Source organism: Juglans regia, chromosome 6 (genome assembly GCF_001411555.2).
Source record: "Juglans regia cultivar Chandler chromosome 6, Walnut 2.0, whole genome shotgun sequence".
NCBI lineage: Eukaryota > Viridiplantae > Streptophyta > Magnoliopsida > Fagales > Juglandaceae > Juglans > Juglans regia.
In genome coordinates, this window is record NC_049906.1 from 23,967,454 (window position 1) to 23,989,383 (window position 21,930).

At 36.7% G+C, this 21,930-nt stretch overlaps 1 protein-coding gene and 1 pseudogene across 1 annotated transcript; both read left to right on the forward strand.

Moving 5' to 3' along the window:
• The first annotated feature begins 15,418 nt into the window (after positions 1–15,418).
• LOC108982848 lies at positions 15,419–16,061 on the forward strand (annotated as a pseudogene).
• A 495-nt stretch (positions 16,062–16,556) lies between these two features.
• On the forward strand, positions 16,557–18,193 carry LOC109018553 (protein BREAKING OF ASYMMETRY IN THE STOMATAL LINEAGE-like). Its single transcript, XM_035691326.1, has 4 exons — positions 16,557–16,717; positions 16,924–17,294; positions 17,729–17,898; positions 18,016–18,193. The coding sequence occupies exons 1-4, from the start codon at positions 16,630–16,632 to the stop codon at positions 18,122–18,124; spliced, it is 738 nt and encodes a 245-aa protein (XP_035547219.1). The 5' UTR covers positions 16,557–16,629; the 3' UTR covers positions 18,125–18,193.
• Positions 18,194–21,930: the final 3,737 nt, after the last annotated feature.

A 21,930-nucleotide genomic window follows, 5' to 3' on the forward strand; every position in this document is an offset into this window, starting at 1 on the left:
TTTCACTTGTACAACAAAGCAAAGCCAAACCCAACTAACTTGCAACGGAGCATGCATGCGTTCGTGTGGTGAGATAGGAGGGGTCGAGAATTAGGCAGTGTCAAGGGGTGGCACTGGGCAAAGGGAGGGTGACACGGGTTGCTTGGCGAGGGGTCTTTGCGGGATTTCACTTGGGTTTGCTCCGTTCAATCAGCTCGCGAGGACTGGCGGCATTGGGCAGAGGAGGAGTGTCGCGAGGTGGCGTTGGGAAGAGGAAGCCAATGCGTGTTCTGCGAGGGAGGAAGGTGGGTTTCGGCATTCGCGGGATGCAAGCAAAATTTGAATGGGGAAAAGGAAAACCCATGTTGCCAAAAGGATTGAAAAAAAAAACCCACGTAAGGGGTGCAACGGCTTATGCGCTACAGTAGTTGATCTGTAGTTAACCTAGTATAGAAACACAACCGACTCATTACTCATCATGCGTTAACACTTAACACTGTAACTCCCTTGGTAACTGCAGTCCTTTTTTCGAATCCAAATGGTCATTTCCCTCTCTCATACAACCCATTTTCTCTCTATCTCTCACTCTATATTATGATCTCACACTGTACTTCAGCAGAGAAAAATAGGGTCTCAAAGAGGCAGAATCTATATACAAAATGAAAAGGTAATGCATCAAGCATGAACTGATGTGAGGATCTCATCATATTTATAGAAATATTTACAACTATATATGATAATGTTGTTACAACAGAATAATTATTTGAATTTAAGAAAACTGCTATACAAGTAGAAAATCCTCTTGATTGTCTCTGGATCCTTCTCTTCCTGATTTGTCTCCGGATTCTTCTCTAACGGATTCTCCTCTAATACCCCCCCTCAAAGTTGGCGTAGTGGAATGTGGAAACACGCACAACTTGGCACGATCTAGAAGATATTGCAGTTTAGCAACCCCTTTGGTGAAGACATCTGCTAGTTGTAGTTGAGAGGGAACAAATGCCAAACTGAGAACCCGTTGAGCAACAAGCTCTCTAACAAAATGGTAGTCGATGTCGATGTGCTTAGAGCGAGATTTGGTTACAGGATTGGATGCTATAAATATGGCACTATTATTGTCACATAGAAGTTTTGGAATAGAGGAGAGTTGGATATGTAGTTCATGTAATAACTGAAGTATCCAAGAGAGTTCGGCAGCTACAAAGGCAAGAGCCCTGTACTCTGCCTCAGTGCTGGAACGTGCAACGGTGATTTGCTTTTTAGAACACCATGAAATTAAATTTTTACCAAAATAAACAGCAAAACCTGTGGTAGACCGTCGAGTAGTTGGGCAACCCGCCCAATCGGCATTAGAGTAACCAACTAGAGTTGAACAAGGATCCCGTGACAGCTGAAGACCATAGTGATAGGTGCCTTTAACATATTGTAACATACTCTTCAAGGCACAAAAATTATCAATAGTAGGAGCATGCATATATTGACAGATGATATTAACACTGTAAGACAAATCTGGATGTGTGAGAGTCAAATATTGCAAGGCTCCAGCCAATGAGCGAAAATGTGCTCTTGGTCAACCAGTTATAACCATATCGTCAACGTACAAAAGGAGATAAATAACACCATGTTGATCATGGTAGACAAAGAGAGATGAATCTGCACGACTCGCAAGAAACCCAAGACCAAGCAAAAAATTGCTAAAACGCTGAAACCAATATAACCTGGGTGCATACGACATACATGATTGGGTAATTGTGGATCAATATAACCTGGGTGTTGTTCCATATAGACTTCCTCTGAAAGAAAGCCATGAAGAAATGCATTTTTTACATCAAGCTGATGAAGACGCCAACCATGCATGGCGGCAAGAGATAAGATAATGCGAATGGTAGCAGGGCAAACAACTGGACTAAGAGTTTCTTCAAAATTGATGCCATGCTTTTGAGAAAATCCTTGTGCAACAAGGCGAGCTTTGTGACGCTCGGCAGTTCCATTTGCTCTAAGTTTTGTTTTGAATATCCACTGACAGCCAACAATATTATGATCGGAAGGACGAGGTACCAAGCACCAAGTGTTATTTTGCTTAAGTGCGGTAATTTCATCATCCATGGCAGAGAGCCATTCTGGATGTTTCACAACTGATTTAAATCCGCGTGGCTATTTAGTGGCAAGATGTACCTGAAACCATTGAGGAGTTGACAAAGCAATTAACGAATGAATGGTGCGAGGCTTAACAATACCGTCCTTTGCACGAGTAATCATTGGGTGTGTAGAGGAAGTCGGTTGGGAGATTGAAGGAGGTGGTAGAGATATGACTTCCGATGCCATCGCAGGCGAGGATGGTGGAGAAGAGACAGTAGATGTTGAAGACGTTACTGTAGGGGAAGGCAGCACAAGTGGCAGCAGATTGCTGTTGTTGTCTACACAAGGAGCACAAAAAATTGGAGCCTTGCGATGGATGGAAGTCAGACCTGAAGAAGAGTGATTTTCACATGGCAAAGAAGTTTCAAGAGGATCAATAAAAGTAACGTAATCTGTAGAAACCGAAGTTGGTAAACTTGATGTTACGTAACGAAAATAGTCCTAAAAATATTGCACATGATGAGAAACATATAGTCTATTAGTATTTTTATCCAAACACCGAAAACCTTTATGGAGAGGACCATAGCCTAAGAAAATACAAGGTGTTGAACGAGGAGACAATTTATGAGGTATATAGTCACGCAAAAAGGGAAAGCAAAGACAGCCAAAAGTGTGAAGCGATGAGTAAGAAGGAGCTTTACTATACAAGAGCTCATAAGGGGTTTTCCCTTCAAGAATCAGTGATGGGAGACAGTTGATGAGATAACAAGCCGTTGAGAAGGACTCCACCCAAAGATGTAATGGAACACTAGAATGAAACATGAGGGTGAGACCAGTTTCAGTGATATGACAATGTTTTCTCTCAGCAATACTGTTTTGACTAGGAGTGTAAGGACAAGCAATATGTTCAACAATACCACACTCATGAAGAAATGAGGTAAAGAGATTATTGGTAAATTCGGTTCCACCATCACATTGAAAAGATTTAACGTTTCTGTCAAATTGAGTATTGACATATTTATAAAAAGGGACAAAAATATCAAAGAAATCTGATTTAAGCTTTAAATGAAAAATCCAACTAAAGCGAGAAAAATCATCAATGAATACACAATAATATCTATATCCAGATGGAGAAGTGATAGGGGAAGGCCCCCATAAATCACAATGTATTCTTTCAAATAAAGAGGAGCAACGTTGATCTAAATTGGAGAAATGTAAACGATGAGATTTTCCCAATTGACAACCAAAACATGGTGCAGAACCAAACTTGCTTTTATTAGAAATGGTAATATCCCCATGCTTATTTAAAAAGGAAATAATACGAGAAGAAGGATGGCCCAATCGGGCATGCCAAATATTAGATGTAGCAGGAGAAGTACATGAAGAAAAGGTAGATAAAGAATTTGCATGGGCACAGTCAAGAATGTAGAGTCCTTTCTCACATCGGCCGACTCCCACCACCATTCTCGTTGCTAGATCCTGTATAGTAAAACCAGTAGAAGAAAAGGTTACAGAGTAGTTGTTCTTGTGAGTAAGCTTACTGATAGACAAAAGATTTTTAGTAATGCCAGGAACAAGGAGAACATCAGATAAGGATAAGCATTTGGAAGCAACGATGGATGAGATGGAGCCAATTCGAGAGATAGACAAAGAGTTACCATTACCAACAAACACCCGTTGATTACCATTGTAAGGGACTGAATTATCAAGAGACGCAACATTATTTGTCATATGCGAAGTGGCCCCTGTATCTGTGTACCATTCGGAATCAGTGGGATTATCAAGAGATGTGGCAGAGAAAGCTTCAATTAAGCCACCAGCCTTGGCCTTTTTTAATAATTTTCCAAGTTTATAACACTTTTTGGCTGTGTGATTTTGTTTTCCACACCATTGGCAAGCAACAACAGACCCTTTAGTGAAACCTGGTGTAGAATTGTCTTATTTGGTGCGACCAGTGGAGTTGGCAGAAGAATGCGTTGTGCAATGAAAGCCAACTACTGAGAGGAATCACCAGGAATGGACCAAGAGAAAAGCTCATGACTTAGACCTTTGGGAACCAAATTGGTGAAGGAAGGCAATGGCATCTGAGACGACATAGATGTCGAAAAAATTTTGAAATCTAATCCAAGACCAAATAGAAACCAATGTACCTTATCAGTGTCATCAACTGGTTTGCCAATAGCACTAAGTTGATCACAAAGAGAGCGAAAGGAACATGCATATTCAGCCACACTGCAAGAGCCACACTACATTAATTGAAGTTCATCTTTCAATTGAATTTCTCGTCTTGGAGCTATGAGAAAATGATGCTTCAAGAGTCAACCAAGCATCACGAGTAGTTGAGGAATTAACAACCTCGGCCATACATTCCTCTGTAGGAGAAGCATAAATGAGGCTGAGCAACATCCTGTCTTGCGTACGCCATCTCTTGTAAGCTAGATTAGGAACTTGACTGGAACCCTCTTGAACTAGGGCTGTGGGTGCAGAGGAAGACCCGTCTAAGAAGCCCATGAGATCTTGACTTTCAAGCAATGGAACGAATTGGCTACACCACAGGAGGTAATTGGTAGAAGTGAGTTTGATGGTCACCATGTGATCCATCGTATTGAGCGGAAGCTGATTGGAGCTTGAATCGGCCATTATAAAAAATATATATTATGGTTTTAACCTTGCTCTTGATACCATGAAAAGGTAATGCCTCAAGCGTGAACTGCTGTGAGGATCTCATCATATTTATATAAATATTTACAACTATATATGATAATGTTGTTACAACAGAATAATTATTTGAATTTTAAAAAACTGCTATACAAGTAGAAAATCCTCTTCATTGTCTCCGGATCCTTCTCTTCCTGATTTGTCTCCGGATTCTTCTCTAACGGATTCTCCTCTAATACAAAATGTGCACACCATGGACAATTCCAAATTAGCTTGTCAGATGGAGGGTGAGGGACTGGGTATCCTGTTTCTTGGCTTGCAGGTTTCCTTTAGGTAAAGCCATTATATATTAACTTTCTCATTTTTCTTTTTCTTTCATGCATCTTTTGTTTTATTTTCTTCTAGTTTCTTTAATTCTTGCTAATTAAGCCATTTTCTGGGTAATGAGCTTTACGCCAATATAATGTAAAATGTCATCATCAAGTTTTAGCATATTTTCTTCACACCATTCTGGCATTATTTATATATTCTGTGTGTCATTTCCAGATGATGAATCGAATGATACATATCGATCTTCTGCACCTCAAAAACTGCTAAGAAAAAACATGGGTTTCGACTCAAAGGTCGGTACTGATCAGAGTAGAGTCATGAATCAAACCAGCAAAAAGAAGTAATGGCACGAAAGTCGACGTAAAGAGAGACACATATTTTCCTCCCCTCATGTTGTTTGGTAGGGTAAAGAAAATAGAAGGGAACAAAGATTGAAGAATACCGTTTTACTTCTATCCAAACACTTTGAACTTTGAAGCGTGGGGACTAAAGTAAAAGTTCACTCGCTTTTCTTAACACCTCCCCCCTCTCTCCATCAACGGGTTCAATTTAACCAGGTCAATAGTCACATTTTCCACATCCTAAATGTTAAAACTAGAGAGACAAATATTTCTAAAGAGATCTCTTGTGTCAAGATATGTGCCTTGTACCAAAGGGGAGAGGGGCTTGTGCCAAGATCCTTGTCTTGTACCAAAGGGGGGAGGGGCTACATATAGCCCGTCTAATTCGTAAGTCCCGGCTAGCCTTAAAGACCAACTATCAAAACCCATGAAGTGGCTACCATAAGCCCTGGCATGAGAAGGGCAACGGGTGCACAATGGGCGCCCCTTTATTACACTTTATAATCTCTCTCTATCTCTAGTTATAATTTCTTTAAAATTATCGTTCTTCATGCATAAATTATCTCTTTTTAATTTTTCTCTCTGTGGAAAAAATCTCCCTCATTCTCGGAATACAATTTCATTTCACATGATAAGGTCAAGGTAAATTAAATAGGTTTTGACAAAGTAGATTATATCAAGCCTCGAAAAATAGGAATAAGATTCGAAATCGGCTAAGGACCAATTCAATGAATCAGATACATTGATTCAACAAATTGAATTCGAAGATTCATGAAAATTTTGAGTCGAATATTTCATTATTGATAGAAAGTATTAAAAATCATTTTTTTTTTTTTTGTATTTATAAAAAGCATATTGCATTCATTGATTAATGACATTACAACTTAACCTAAAACATACATTACAAGACAACTTCAAACACTAATAGCTCCCTAGTCCACACTGTGACTGACATGATCTAGTCCAAACTGTAAACCTCTCCAGACTTAAAGTCCAAGAGACAACACAACCCTGTCCTAGACAGAGTTAACCAAACCCCTACTCCGTCAGAGTATGGTGCACCAAACCTCACACTTCTTTGCCCGTCACCAATCGTCGGAGAGTAGCAAATTGCCCTTCCTCCATACTTTGCCCTGAAAAACACCCAAAAAAAAAAAGAGGAAATGAGAAAAACTAGAGAGCAAAGGAAGGAGAGAAGAGGGAGTGAGGGAGGAAGGAAGCTCCTCCACCTGTGATTTTTCCGAGCTTGAGGTTTTAGAGAGAAGGAGGAGCCTCTCCCTCTCTAAAACTAGGGCCGACTACACTTGTATTAAAAATCATATTAGATGCAATTTAAACATTTTATATCATGTATAAAAGAGTATAAAATATAAATTCAATGACTAATTTCAATAAAAATATGATATGAATCTAAATAGTTTCAATATATAATTTTGTATTTAACATCAATTATCGACATTTATTTGTCTTGTTACAAAAAAGATAAAGCTATTAAGTTATAAACACGTGGCAAATGTAGTATTTTATATACAACCATAAAATTAATATAAAATGCCATCCATTTCCTTAATTTTTTTTCAACTAAAAAAAAATAAAGAATTACATCTTTTATCTTTCATTTTTTCTGCGATTCTTATTGAATACAATAATGAAAAAGTTGATATATGTTTAGTTCTATCATATTTTCTTTGCAAGAAATTAGAAGAAAAAACTTAGATGTAAGGCAACTTGAAAATAAATATAGATTTTAATCGGTTCAAATCGGTCTAAAATCGGCTTGAATCGGTCAATTGAAGCAGTTCAGTGAACGATTCAAAATGTTCACTAAAATCGATTCGATTTTTTACTAATTCAATTTGAATCGGGAATCGAATCGGTTTTTTGAGCAATGGATTATATAGGTCTCAAAATAAATTCATTACATATCCATATTTACTATACATTTCTTCACATCATTGACACTTGCATTAGCTTTTTATTTAGTTATTTATTATTGAAATGAATAATAGATTGCATTCCCAATAATAGATTAGAAGTGCTACAGTCACAAAGAGATGTCACAAAAATAAACCCACAAGTTAACGTAGTTTAAATCTACTTTGCAATAAAAATAAATTTATAATCTGACGTATCATATCAAACCACGTCAATATCTGAATTTAAAATTCAAATGAAACCAGTTTTGACTAAGGCATGGAAATATCGCTCTCTTTAAGGAGATTCAAACCCTCTACGGTGTACAAAGTCTCAAATTAATCGGTGTAGCAGAACTCTTATTGACTTGACTCATCTAGGATACAACAATCCAACTGATCGTCGTATAGTCCGAATCAACTCTGCACAAGTGTTTGAGGTCAAAGTTCTACCAAAAGAACACCTTTCTTTTATCTGGAAATGCTCTAAAAAATATATACTCACTAAGCTTGTTTTTCTTATCTTACTTTTTTCTCAAGTATATGCCACCTTTGTAACGAAAGACCAAACAAATATATATAAACCGGACAAAGAATGACTCTGAACGTATTGGACATGATGGGAAAAAGAATAAAGGAGCCAACATCCATGGTGTAACGAGGGCTTAACGGTAAAAAACAATGAAGTAAACTAAAAGGCCATAACAAAAGGCTAAATGAAGACAAGCCCTTTAACTAACGACTACTGAAACCAACGGAAAGAAAAATATTATTAAAAATGCTAACATTTTCTCCACTATTTTTAATAATAATAAAATATATATAAGAGAGATATTTCTAGATAAAGAAGGATTATTATGCATCATGAAAGTATGTTCTATATTGAACCTTTACTTAGTGAAATAAAAACCTTTACTCCAGAGTCAGTAGTAGTCTCTGACTTGAACTATGACTGCTTAAGAAAAATAAAGAATTATTACTCACACACAATAACCCAGGTGTTGACATGAACTTTATTAGCCATCACATTACGACCTTGTGCTAATCCTTGTTTCATGAGTGTATTTGAAAATAAACTCAAATCTTATAAAGAAATGCCCCACTATCACACTCACATAGGTGAAATCTATCAAGGGTGCTCCTATAATTCTTACACCCAACTCATAAGAGTTACAAAATTTCATTAAGAGTTTCTCCAAAAACTCATCCTCCACAACATTATAGGATCAATGCATCCACATCATAGGAATGAGAAATCAAATAAATAGTGCATTTTTTACGACCATCATATGATTCGTTTTTTCCCATTGAACCTGGTTCTCAAGATCTCTGGTCTCCAGGTTGGGTATCCTCATACATGGCTCATGAATTTATGGGTTTTAATCTCAATCTCCTTAATGTATTTCGGACCCTTTCTCTTGTCAAGGCCTTTGTAAGTAGATATGCAAGATTATCACAAGACTTAACATAATCCACGTTAATAACCATCAATCAAATAAGATCTCACAGTACTGTGTTTTCTTTTTATGGATCTGGATTTACCATTATATTAACAGTTTTGTACTCTACCAATAGTAGCAGTACTATCACAATGAATTAAAATAGGTGGAACTGGTTTTTCTCATAAGGGAATCTCATATAATAAATCTCTCAACCAATTTGCTTTCTCACTTGCTGAAGCTAAAGCTAAAGCTATAAGCTCAGCTTCCATGGTTGAGTCAGCAATAATCGTAGTTTTTTAGACTTCCAACATACAGCACCACCACCCAAGGTGAAAATATAACCAGTAGTTGAAAGAAAATCACCTGGCAAGGTATTCCAATCAGCATTACTAAAACCTTCAAGTACAACAGGATACCTTTTATAAAACAAGCCATAATATTTTGTACTGAATAAATATTTCATTATCCAATCCATTGCATACCAATGATCTTTTCCAGGCTTGGTAGTAAATCTACTAAGTACTCCTACTGCATAACCAATGTCAAGTCTAGTACACTCAGTTGCATAACATAAACTCTCAATCATGCTAGCATATTTCTCTTGATTAATCACATCATCATCGTTTTCAATAGAAAATAAACGAACACTAGAATCGAAAAGAGTAACAACATGCTTGCATCCAACATGATTATAATTCTTCAATAATTTTTCTACGTAACGCGATTGATCAAAAAAAATATCATCATATGTTTTGGTAATTTTCATACCCAAAATAAAATTAGCCTCACCAAGATCTTTCTTAGCAAAATGGTTATAGAGCTTGCTTTTTGTTTCATCTATAACATGCAAATTAGAACCAAATATCAATAAATCATTGTCATATAGGCTAATAATAACATGTGAATTTTTTCAAGATTTATGATAAATACAATTATCACTTTCATTTGACTTATAGTCATTTTCAATCATGCAAGAGTCAAATTTCTCATGCCATTGTTTAGGGGTCTGTTTTAAGCCATACAGAGATTTTGTCAACTTACACACTTTGCTTTCTTGGCCAGGCTCTACAAAGCCTTCAGGTTGATCCATATAAATTTCTTCATCTAGATCCCCATTTAAAAAAGTTGTATTAACATCCATTTGATGAATTCTTAAATTATAAATTGCTGCAATAGCAATCAATAATCTTATAGATGTTATTCTTATAACTGGAGAAAAAGTATCGAAAAAATCAAGGTCGGCATTTTGTTTAAAACTTTTTGCAACTAGCCTGGTCTTAAATTTTTCAACTATTCCATCTGGTCTAAATTTTTTTTGTAACGCCCCGACCCCAGAGGGTCCGGAGAGTTAACTCATATCACAAAAAAAATCATTTCCAAATAATACTTTTAAAAATAAACCAGAATCTCCATAACATATTAACCTATTTGTTCAACACAAATATTCATGTTCCTACATAAGGGCACATCAGTGGTGTCTCATTGATATAGATAAACTTTTCCACAAGGACTAAAAATATCCAACACTCAACATACCAAAGCCACATAAAATATTAACGCTACCAAAAGACTCTCCAAAAGTCATTGTACCCTAGGGTACATAGTCTTCTATGATCCACAAAATTTGCAAGTATTCCCTATCCCTGATTTTCAGCTGTTGCATCAAAATTATCTGAAACATATTATGGAGATAGGGGTGAGTTATCAACAACTCAGTAAGCTGAGAACATATACTAGTATGCAAACATGAGCATTTACAGATTTCATGATGCAGAACAAAACACTTTATTTTCAGAATACAAAGTCAGAACATATTGTAAAAATATCAGAGCGAAAGTTCAAAATATTCTTATTCAAATTCTTTTGGCATAGCATAACTGACCACCATCGTACCAGAACATCATATCGCGTCAGAGGCCATGTTTAACCCCCGTGGTAGGGTTGTGCAAACCCCGGTAGCTAACCGAGCAGAAACAGAATGTGAATCTTCCCCTTATTTATTCTCGGAGCCCCGAGTGTGCACACAGGAAAGATCACCAGAAAACCACTTTGTTTCCAATGTGGGTGCACCAGAAACAGAACAGTTGGTACCAACCCAAACAGAAGCCACTATTAGCACCCGTGGTAGGTCAAATAGGTCACCATCCACAAACCACATCCCAATTCAGAATGTCATGCCAAAAGTTTTCAGAAATCACATCATATCAAAATACGGAACACCTTCAGAACAGAACAGAATTTTCAGAAAGCATATCATATCAGAGTACAGACCATCTTCAGAACAGAACAGAGTTTTTAGAAATCACAAAACATTATTTTATGCACAAACTTTCATATTCGCTCTCTTTTTCAGAGTTTAGAAGCAAAATGCAAAATAGCTCATGTCTACACCAGTCATGCCAGAAAATACTTTATTCTTAAACAGAATCTCATGAGTAATGCAGAAACAAATAACTGAGGTAGTTCAAATATATTTTCATAACAAAACATGTTTATCTTCAAAAATCAACCTCAGTCCATTTTATTTTTATGCAAATCTAGCATAGGAACCCCGCTTACCTGGAACTCTTTAGTCTTTCAAGATTCCTCGACGAAGTCGAACAAATATTAATCGTCACCTATAAAATTACGTAAATTCTGTAAATTTTCAATCAATCCGTATTTCGATAGTTGAACCTAAGAACCTATTTAAATCCTCAAAACCTAGAATTCTAATAATTTCTATAATACCACCATTTTCTAAAGCCACCAATATCCATTTAATCAAATTCGTACCAATAAGAGATTTAATCGAGCAAGTATTTAGGCATTTGCGGAACTCAATAAAGAGTAATATTCAAAAATATCTATAGTACCCACAATATATTATAAATTAATAAAATACTTAGATTACTTTAAAAGTCTTAAAAAATATGTCATGCAAAACTCCTCTCTTAAAAATAGGTTTACCTCTTATTGTTAACAATATTGTTAAAATATTTTCTACACAAAATAATGTTTTATGAGACTTAAAACCAAAACTCATTTCAACATCACAACAAAAATACATAAATAAATAATTACCCTTCATCCGGAAACACACTTCTGAATGTAAATTGATAAATTTGGAAATAACTTCAACTATCAAGTTACCACTATATATATCTATGAAATATAATATATATATATATATGTACGTAAATCACTTATAAAGGAAAACAAAAACTGCTGCACACACAAAACACGGAAATCACCCAATGATTGGCGGTAGCAGCACTTACCGAGAGATGGAGCCGCGATGGCGGCGAGCTGGGCGGATGCAGGAACTATGGTGGTGCTGCTGGGCGCCGAGGAGAGCATGCAGTGGCGAGGCCACCTACGCTGGGCGGCGAAAGCGCACGAGAGAGGTAGAGAGAGTTCGGAGAGTGCGAGATGAGAGAGAGAGAGCAACCGAGAGGAAACGAAAATGGCGGAGGTTCTGGGTTCACCGATCTGCGCAGGGTGACGGGGATGTCACGACCGGCGGTTTCCGTCGATTTTATGGTGTTTTTTCGGTGCAAACAGGTGCTGGTTATGCAGTGGCTTACGGTGGAGTTCAGTAAATGCTCTGCTTTTGGCGCAGGAAGCAGAGGCTTCTCAGTGAGGTGGGGGTGGTTCTCGGTTTCGAGCGGCGGAGAAGCAGCTAAGCAGAGGTGTTACGGCACTACGCTGGGCGTGGGTGAGTCGTGGCAGGTGGCACCGAGGAGTTGGGGTGGCTGTAGGCGTGGCTCTGTTTCGGTTGTCCAAAACAGAGGATTTTTTTTTTGTGGCTTGCAACAGATGCTATGCAGGCGTTGGGTGGCGGCTTCGTGCGGCTGAGGTTCCGCGTGGACTGGGTTCGGGGGAGTAATGACTCGTTGGCTTGGCTGAGGGAGTGGCGGAGCTGCTGAACGCCACCAAGGCTTGTAGTTTTATGGCCAGCGACGACGGGAAAAGGAAGAGCTGGAGCTTCCGTGTGTGGAGTTGCAGTGGCTGGATGTGGCTACTTGAAGGTGGTGAGGCGACTTATTGTTGTAGTCCGAGGCTTCGGTTTGGTGTTTTTGCAGAGAAGCAATGGTCTTCCGTGAAGAGGGAACCGAGCGGCACTAGTCTAGGGTTGAGAAAACTTAAACTTATATATAATCTATAAGTAGAAATTAGAACAAACCTAATTAAAAAGGGAGGGATGAACATGCATGAAATAACAGTGGCTTGACACCGTGCGATGAAAATCTGGACCCGATCTCACGGCTGGGCTCTTAACGAGATTATTGCATTTTTTTTTTTTTTTTTGAACATCCACTTGATCTATTAAAGACTTTGAAACCTAATTATCAAACTCAATGAAAAATTATACACCGCCAAAAAAATATCTTAGGCTCAAACTCTCTTCTAAAAATTTTACTCGTAATCCCAAATGATTTTAACTAAAACTCAAAAATTTTTGTAAAGTCGCTTGGCTGGCCTGGGTGTTACATTTTTCCAATGACCCATTTACACCCTATGGATTTGCAACCTTGTGGTAATTCAACTAATTTCCAAGTTTTATTAGATATTAGTGAATCCATCTCATCATCCACAGCCTCTTTCCAAAATACAAAATTAGGTGATGCTAAAACTTCTTGTAAATTCTTTGAATTTTCCTCAATATTGTAAATATAATAGTCGGGACCAAAATCTTTTTCAATTCTAGCTCTCTTACTCATTCTTAATTCAAAAATTTCTTCACTTTTTAAACGAGTAGAAGAACTAGTTTTAGAAAAATTATTTTTTCTAAATACTTGACCCCCACTATTTTTTGATTTAAAAGGAAATTTTTCTTCATGAAAAATTGCCTCTTCTAATTCAAAAATAACTTTATTTCCAATATCAAAAAATCTAGAGGCTGTCCTATTTTTTGCAAATCCAAGAAAGACACAAGTGGTAGTTCTAACACGCAATTTGGGTCTTTTAGGATCAGTTAGCCATACAAAAACCAAACAACCCCAAACTTTAAAGTATCCCAAATTTGGCTTATACCCTCTCCATAATTCGAAATGTGTAGTTTTTGAATTTTTGTAAGGCACCCTATTTAAAACATGACAAATAGTCAAAACTGCTTCACCCCAAAAACTTGAAAGAGCGCCTGAACCAATAAGCATAGCATTCGTCAACTCAATCAACGTTCTATTTTTTCCCCCAGCCAATCCGTTAGATGTAGGAGAGTATGGTGCAGTAGTTTCATGAATAATTCTCAAGGACTGAACAAAAGTATTACACTCATTTAAATCATACTCTCAGCCTCTATCACTTCTAAATATTTTAACTTTCTACCAAATTGATTTTCAACTTCATGGAGGAATTCTTTGAATTTGTTAAAAGCATCACTTTTATTTTTTAATAAATAAACATACGTATATTTTGAAAAATCATCAATAAAAGTGATAAAATATCTATTTCCTCCACGAGTTAAAATTTCTTCAAATTCACAAAGATCAGTGTGAATTAAATCTAACAATTTGGTATTTTTTTTCAACACTTCTATGTGGCCGTTTTGTAATTTTTTGCTTGACTACAAACTTCACATTTTTTAAAATTCTTTGTCAGTTTGGGAATTAATCCTAAACTACTCATGATAGCAACATATCTGCTATTGATATGACATATATGTGCATGCCAAAAATCTAAAGAAGAAAGCAAGTAAACAGAAACATTTGATGTTTTATGCTCAACATTCAATTTAAACATATCATCACAAACATAGCCATTGCCCACAAAAATTCCATTTTTCGTTATAACAAAATTATCGGATTCAATAGTTTGTGTGAAACCCGCTTTGTTGAGTAAAAAACTTGACATCAAATTCTTCCCCATAAACGGTATATAGAGCATATCTTTAAGCGTCAATATACATCCAGAGGTAAATTTCAGTTCAACCTCACCACTCCCAACAACCTTGGTTTTACAAAAATCACCAAGTGTAATATCTTTCTCTACTTTAAAAGGAGTATAATTTTAAAACAAACCTTTATTATAGTAGATATGTCTATTGGCACTAGAATCTGCCCACCATCCTTCAACAAATTGAAAGGCCTTATTGAGACGACTACTACTTTCCGTGCACTTTTTGAGTGTAGGTTCTATCTGAATTCGTCTTAAAATTGTTAGTGAAATACAAAATAATGTAATAAAAATTACAATAAAATTAACATTCAAAAGAAACTAGTTTGCGCTGAAGCATGAAAATATCATTCTCTTTAAGGAGATTCACGCCCTATGCGGTGTACAAAATCTCAAATTAACTCATATAGCAGAACTCTATTGACTTGATTCTTCTAAGATATAACAATTTAACTGATCGTCGTATAGTCCGAACTAGCTCTGTACAAGTGGTTAAGCTCAAAGTTTCACCAAAAGGACACATTTTTTTTATTTAGAAATACTCTAAAAAATATATACTCACTGAACATATATCTCTATCTCGCTTTTTTCTCAACTATATGCCTCTTCTTTCTTATAAATTGGACAAAGAATGACTCTGAAGGTAGGAGCCAAAAACAATAAAGTAAAAGGCCAAACAACCGGCTAAATGAAGACAAGCCCGTTAACCAACGGCTACTAAAACCAACGGAAAGGAAAATATTATTAAAAATACTAACAAAGTTACTTCTTATATACACATCTATCGTGCAAGAAGCAGAGAACGAAAACCATTTCCTTTCGAGTATCAGCCATGGCTGTACGTGCCAAACATGTTCTTCTCAATATTGCAGCTCTCGTGGTGATGGCCCTTGATCTGCACCGCAGATGCCTTGAAACCCAAACGTATCCGTATCGAATTCTACATGCACGACATCGTCGGCGGCCCGAACCCGACTGCCGTCCGGGTTGCCGGCCGGCTGACTAACTACACGGGTTTGGACCCAATTGCAGCCATGTTTAGGTCTGTTTCCGTTATGGACAGCCCTCTGACAGTCACACCGGACCTGAATTCAACCGTGATGGGACGCGCACAAGGGATCTATGCTGCGTCCTTACAGCACAGAGAGTTCAGCCTTCTCATGACGCTCATATATGTGTTCAACAGTGGACCGTACAACGGCAGCTCGTTTAGCGTGGTTGGCCGGAATCCGGTGATGAGCGAGGTCAGAGAAATGCCAGTTGTTGGAGGCACAGGGATTTTCCGGCTTGCTCGTGGGTATTGCTTTGCTAGGACTTACTCACTGGACCAGATGGACGCAATTATTGGATACGATGTGACACTTTATACAAAACCAAAATCCCATAATCATTATGGCTAATAATGGAGAGTTGAATCTGCTCGATAATTTTGTATCTCTAATTAAAATTATTATCAATTATAAATTCTAGAATATGTAAGTACATGTCCATTTCTTTTATAATTAAGAGGTGAATTGCTATAATTTATGTATTTGGTTCAACAAGCCTTTTTTTTATTATTATTTGGGAGAGAGGAGTTTCGAGCTTCAAACTTCTATTTTAAAAATTATAAATTATATCAATCAAGTCACAAGCCTTTAACGGTTTAGCAAGCTTGTAGCAAACCAGCTTATGTTTTCCATTTTAGTAGAGAATATAATAAGATCAGAATTTAGAGCTATTATTATTTGCAACAATCAAGAACGAAATTGTGGGCAGTTGCCAACTGTGACTCCCCAATATTCTCGCCTTTTAACCATGTTTAGAAAACACAACCGACTCATTACTCATCATGCGTTAACACTGTAACTCCCTTGGTCATTGCAGTCCTTTTTTCAAATTCAAATGGTCATTTCCTGATTTCCCTCTCTCATACAACCCATTTCCTCTCTGTCTCTCACTCTATGATATGATCTCACACTGTACTTCAGCAGAGAAAAATAGGGTCGCAAAGAGGCAGAATCTATATACAAAATGTGCACACCATGGACAATTCCAAAGCTTGTCAGATGGAGGGTGAGGGACTGGGTATCTTGTTTCTTGGCTTGCAGGTTTCCTTTAGGTAAAGCCATTATATATCAACTTTCTCATTTTTCTTTTTCTTACATGCTTCTTTTAATTGTTTTATTTTCTTCTCAGTTTCTTTAATTCTTGCTATTTCTGGGTAATGAGCTTTACGCCAACAGAATGGAAATTCCGTCATCAAGTTTTAGCATATTTCTTCACGCCATTCTGGCATTATTTATATATTCTGTGTGTCGTTTCCAGATGATGAATCGAATGATACATATCGATCTTCTGCACCTCAAAAACTGCCAAGAAAAAACATGGGTTTCGACACAAAGGCCGGTACTGATCAGAGTAGAGTCATGAATCAAACTAGCAAAAAGAAGTCTCGGCACAAAAGTCGACGTAGTAAAGAGAGACAATCAAAACTCAGTTCCGCACAAACTAAAGAAGACATTACAGTAGAAAATGGCTCTGTCGACGACTCTTGCTGGCCAAATTTTTCAGATGAAGACTACATAGTCTTCTGCTTTAGGGAGGATGGAGCATTCGACGTAGTCAAGGATGGAAAGCCAGAAACTTCCAACCGCTTTGACTGCATGTCCAGAAGTTCCAGAACTGTAAACCGAAAGGTTAGCCAAAGTGCTGTTTGTCTACTATATCTTTAAAAGCTGAGACAGGAAAAGGCAGAATGAGAAATAGAAAGAAAATTCTTTTTGATTGGTAGCTTTTATTTTCTTTTGGGTTTGGACAAACAGCTTAATTATGGTGAGGAAGCAAAAACAGTACTGGTAGAAAGGTGCAGTAATGTTGGGGAAAAGTTGAATAATAATAATAAAGATGGAAATGATATCTGCCCTACAAATGATGGAGATGGTATGATCTCTGACCAAAAGGTAAGAGTGCTGCCTTTTTCTGTTGAATTCCCTTCGGAAAAAGGTCTTTTTAGAAGCTCGTACAACCAAAAGATTCGGAAGAGTTTACCACTTTTGACCATGTTTTTCTTCTCTTTTCTCACAAATATGAGTGGCTAAAACAACGTGTCCTTGGCTGTGGTTATTGATAGGATGATGAAGAAGAAGACTGCATATATTGGGATACAGAATCGCCTAGAAACAGCATCAGAAGGAGATCATCTCTAATGGAGGATCAGGTTGAAGACCGTGGCTTGGTTTCAGTTGAATCAAGTGAATCCAATCAATCAGATCGCAGCACAGGCTCTTTTGCCTTCCCTGTGTAAGTTGGAGATCCTTTCTGTTACATCAAATTGAAGTTTAAGAACATTAAAAACTGAAGTTGAATTAGCAACATGTCTAGAAATTGTTGTAAACTTTGTAAAAATCATGCATGCAGGTTGGGTTGGGAGTGGATGGGTAGTCCTGTGCAAATGCCAAAATCAGAGGGCCTGCAGTTAAGGAAGCACAAGGCTCGTTGTGTAGGCTTTCAGTGTTTTAGAAACTGAAAGTTCAGCAACATTTCTGTCTCTGTTCTTACTCAAGTTTCCTGGGCCCCATATATGTATAGGACTGGCTTGAACAAGAAGAAATTTAACTAGTGATTATCATTCATTATTCCAAGAACTACGAATGTTCTTCAAATTTTCCAAACATACATGAAATTAATCCCACTCGGATAGTACTATTAAGATTCTTGGATATGTTTTTCCTGTCTTTGTACTAGCAATCAGCCCCATCCACCAAATAAGCATTAATGCCTTTTAAATGCTAAGAAAAGTGGTTCCACATGCAATCCAAGCCAAAGAATATGGCATTCACTCAAAACTTATAAACCATGGGATTAGTCCTTGATTAGATCAACATGATCTAGAGCCCAACACCCACCCCACAAGTATGCCAAACTAGCTTGTACAACTATATTGTTTTGGGGCATTCCAAAAGAATTCCAACTTAATTACATGGCTATTATTGCATAGCATGAGCGGCACGTGAGTTACAACCGTATTCACCTTTTGATGATAAAGTTGTTTGTTTAATATTTGAAGATCAACAACGGGAGAGTACGATAATAGTGTGATGAGTGTGAGCGGAAGGTTGCCAAAAAGGCGTAAATAGGGTCGAATTGGATTCTTAGGATAAAAGCAAATAAAAAAAGTTACATATTACAAAAACGTCATATATTTGTATTGTTTCTTTAAAAAAAATAAACAAATAAACGGTGAAAAATTAAATGCATTAGTCGATATTATCCTGTATTTATTCAGAAACATAAAATCTATTGATTTTTTTTTTATAGGAATCTATTGATATAAATATATAAACTTTCAAATTTCGTATCAGCCAAGTATAATTGTAACCATTAACAATTTGTTTCTTTTACAAATGAAACATAAGACATATTAATACAAAGAAAAATTCTAGACAGAAGTCCTATACTCCTGTTGTCCTGCATACCACTTAAAAACATGTGATTTTATTCTTTTACCCTTATATTTCTTGAAATATGAAATATGAGGATAAAAAAATAAAATAACATATTTTTAAGTGGTGTGTAGAGTGTGAGACTTGTGTAGCACGACTCGGAGTAATTGAGTAAGTAAATTCATGTCTCATGAACTTCCACACACTACAACATACTTTGTCTTTTGTGATAGAGGAAACCGTCACCAAAAATTGCCAAAATGTCAATAAAAATATTTGGTGACGGTTTCAAACCGTCACCACGACCGTCACCTAATGTGCATCACAGAAAACAATTGATGACAGTTTCCTGTTGAACCGTCACTAAAAATATTTTTATTGACGGTTGGAGGTGTTCCATTTGGTTGAACGTTCGAACGTTCCCTTTTTGTGATGGTTGAGAACTGTCATAGAAAGTAACGTTCGAACATCCAATTGAACGTTCGAATGGCAACCCAACCGATTGGCGTTCGAATGAGAGAAATTGACGTTCGTTGATTATAGTTCGAACGTATCATATTTACATTCGAACGTTTATGCGTCCGAACGTTAATTATAATAAACGTTCGAATATCCGTTCGAACGTTAATAGACCAATGTTCAAACGTTACATGTTTAACGTTCGGACGTTATTTCGAATGTAAACGAATGAGCGTTTGAATGCAAGTGGTACGTTCGGAGGTTTGTTCGAACTTTAGTCGTTTAATCATTCGAACATTTTGTTCGTTTGAGGGTCAGTACGTTTGAACGTATATGCCTACGTTCGAATCTTACTATACAATTTTATGTATTCACGTTCGAACATTGGTTCGAATGGGAATCAATGTTCGAACGTTTTTACTTTACATTCAAACGTATAGATCACTAATTTCATAAAATTTAAAAGCATACCAATTGTATCATATTACATTACATAAATTAACAAATAACAATGTTTTATAAAATTTTAAAATTAGATATTAAAACTAGCCATCACTACTGATTAAATTTATTTCTTCTTTTTTCCTCACCCACCACAATTCTGTTGTAACGACATAACACGCTCCATTTGCACCATCATCTGTCGTTGCACTTGCTCTTGGACTTTACTGCATATTCTTTTCTCCTAGTCCCTCTGTTGGTGTTGCAAACACGTCTCAAAATGAGACTGTCGTTCTAAGAGAGACTCTAACTCTTGCTGTCTTGACTTCATGCATTCATTCTCACACCGTGCAGCTTCTAAATCTTTGGTAAGATTATTAATTTGTGAAGTCGATGAGGTTATGGAGGATGGACATCTATGCTTGATAGATCGTCTCAAACCTCTTGCCATACTAGACTACGGTCCAAGCACTTGCGTGAATATGTCTATGTCACTAGGAGAGGATTCCCCAGAAGCCGACTGCATCTCCATCATTTTTTCCTGCAATTTGAAAGGTAATGATCGTTAATAAGTAACGTATTGAAAGAAATAGAAATAAGAAAAATTATTCAGATGTTAAATAATTTCTTTAACAAAATTAACATTGCTTACATAATTATCTGCAGCGACAGGATCCATCCACTCACTATTCTCATTAGTGTGAGCAGCAGCATAGACATGATGAGGAAAAAATTTTCAGGATCATCACTTTTTTAACAAAGCGACATTAGCAATTTTAAAAAGATAATGTTAGTACTTAAATAAATGAATATCAGAAAAATAAATGAATTCTATAAATTTTTCATTACCATTTTTTTAGCAAGACGGTGGAATTACCTTGAACCGGCACGATGGTGGACAGTCATAGTGGATCTATTCTAGGCATTTGTAGAACTCAAGTGCTACAAATATATTAAGAATATTAATTGTAATATGTATACATATAATATATAGAACGAATATGAATGTAAATAATTAAAATATATAAATGTAAAATACCTGATAATTTGAAGATGCGAAAAGATCACAACACTTTATCCCAATCATTAAACTTCATCTGCTGGAAAGGAGACTGCACAACCTCTTCCAACGTCTCAAACTTCTTGAAGTGGTCGTGACATCGTCCCTTGTGATGTCGGAATAGTGTAGCCATCAACTCATTCACGGTTCTCAAATCCTCGCTACAGCCAAAGTCGAGGTCAAATTCATCCTAACAAGTGAATCAAGTCAAAAATATGATATATTAATCTAGGTGAAAAAAAATGTACTCTCAAAGTAAACTCACCAACACACGACTTCGAATATGCTTCTTAATCTCATTCGAAACATCTCGCCATTAGCGCACATAAAATGGAGCATAAGCTCGAACTACTGTGCCAATATAGGAGGAAAGCGCTGTTGCACTATCATCCACTCCTCTAGTAGAATTATTAGGAATGGTGATCTTGAGTTTTCTATACCTTTTATTTTTCTCAAGAGAGATGCCACGTGTATAGCCACGACCACGACGTGCAGATGCATCAACTACATGATAATAGATAGTATAATTATAATTATATAGTTATTGAGACAAAAGTATTAACTATATAATTAAGTATCAATGACAATATTTCCTTGCTAGTAGGTGTGGACTGGCTGTTGTTCTCTTGCGTGTTAACTTGATCTTTAGGAGCGGATTCCTCGAGTGGGGAGTCCTCAATGGATTCGGGACTTGGACTTGGCGGAGGCACATTTCTTCGTTGTCGTTTTGGCGGCATTCTTGAAAATAATTAATTGTATCAAAGAAAATTAATTAGAAGAAATGTTGGAAATTCAAGATATTTTATAGTCACTAATATTTGAAGCATAAAATATTTAGTACTTTTATTCTTCATCTTCATAAGTATTTTCCATGCTTGTTTCAGAGTCTCCCTCAATAACATGTTCATCATCATCATGCACCTCTTCTTC

Bases quoted from the DNA above. Each gene is read 5' to 3' on its own strand.
- LOC109018553 (XM_035691326.1), top strand. From the start codon at position 16,630: ATGTGCACACCATGGACAATTCCAAAGCTTGTCAGATGGAGGGTGAGG. The intron at 17,295-17,728 runs GTTAGCCAAAGT...GGTTATTGATAG, and splicing joins CCAGAACTGTAAACCGAAAG to GATGATGAAGAAGAAGACTG. The intron at 17,899-18,015 runs GTAAGTTGGAGA...TCATGCATGCAG, and splicing joins GGCTCTTTTGCCTTCCCTGT to GTTGGGTTGGGAGTGGATGG.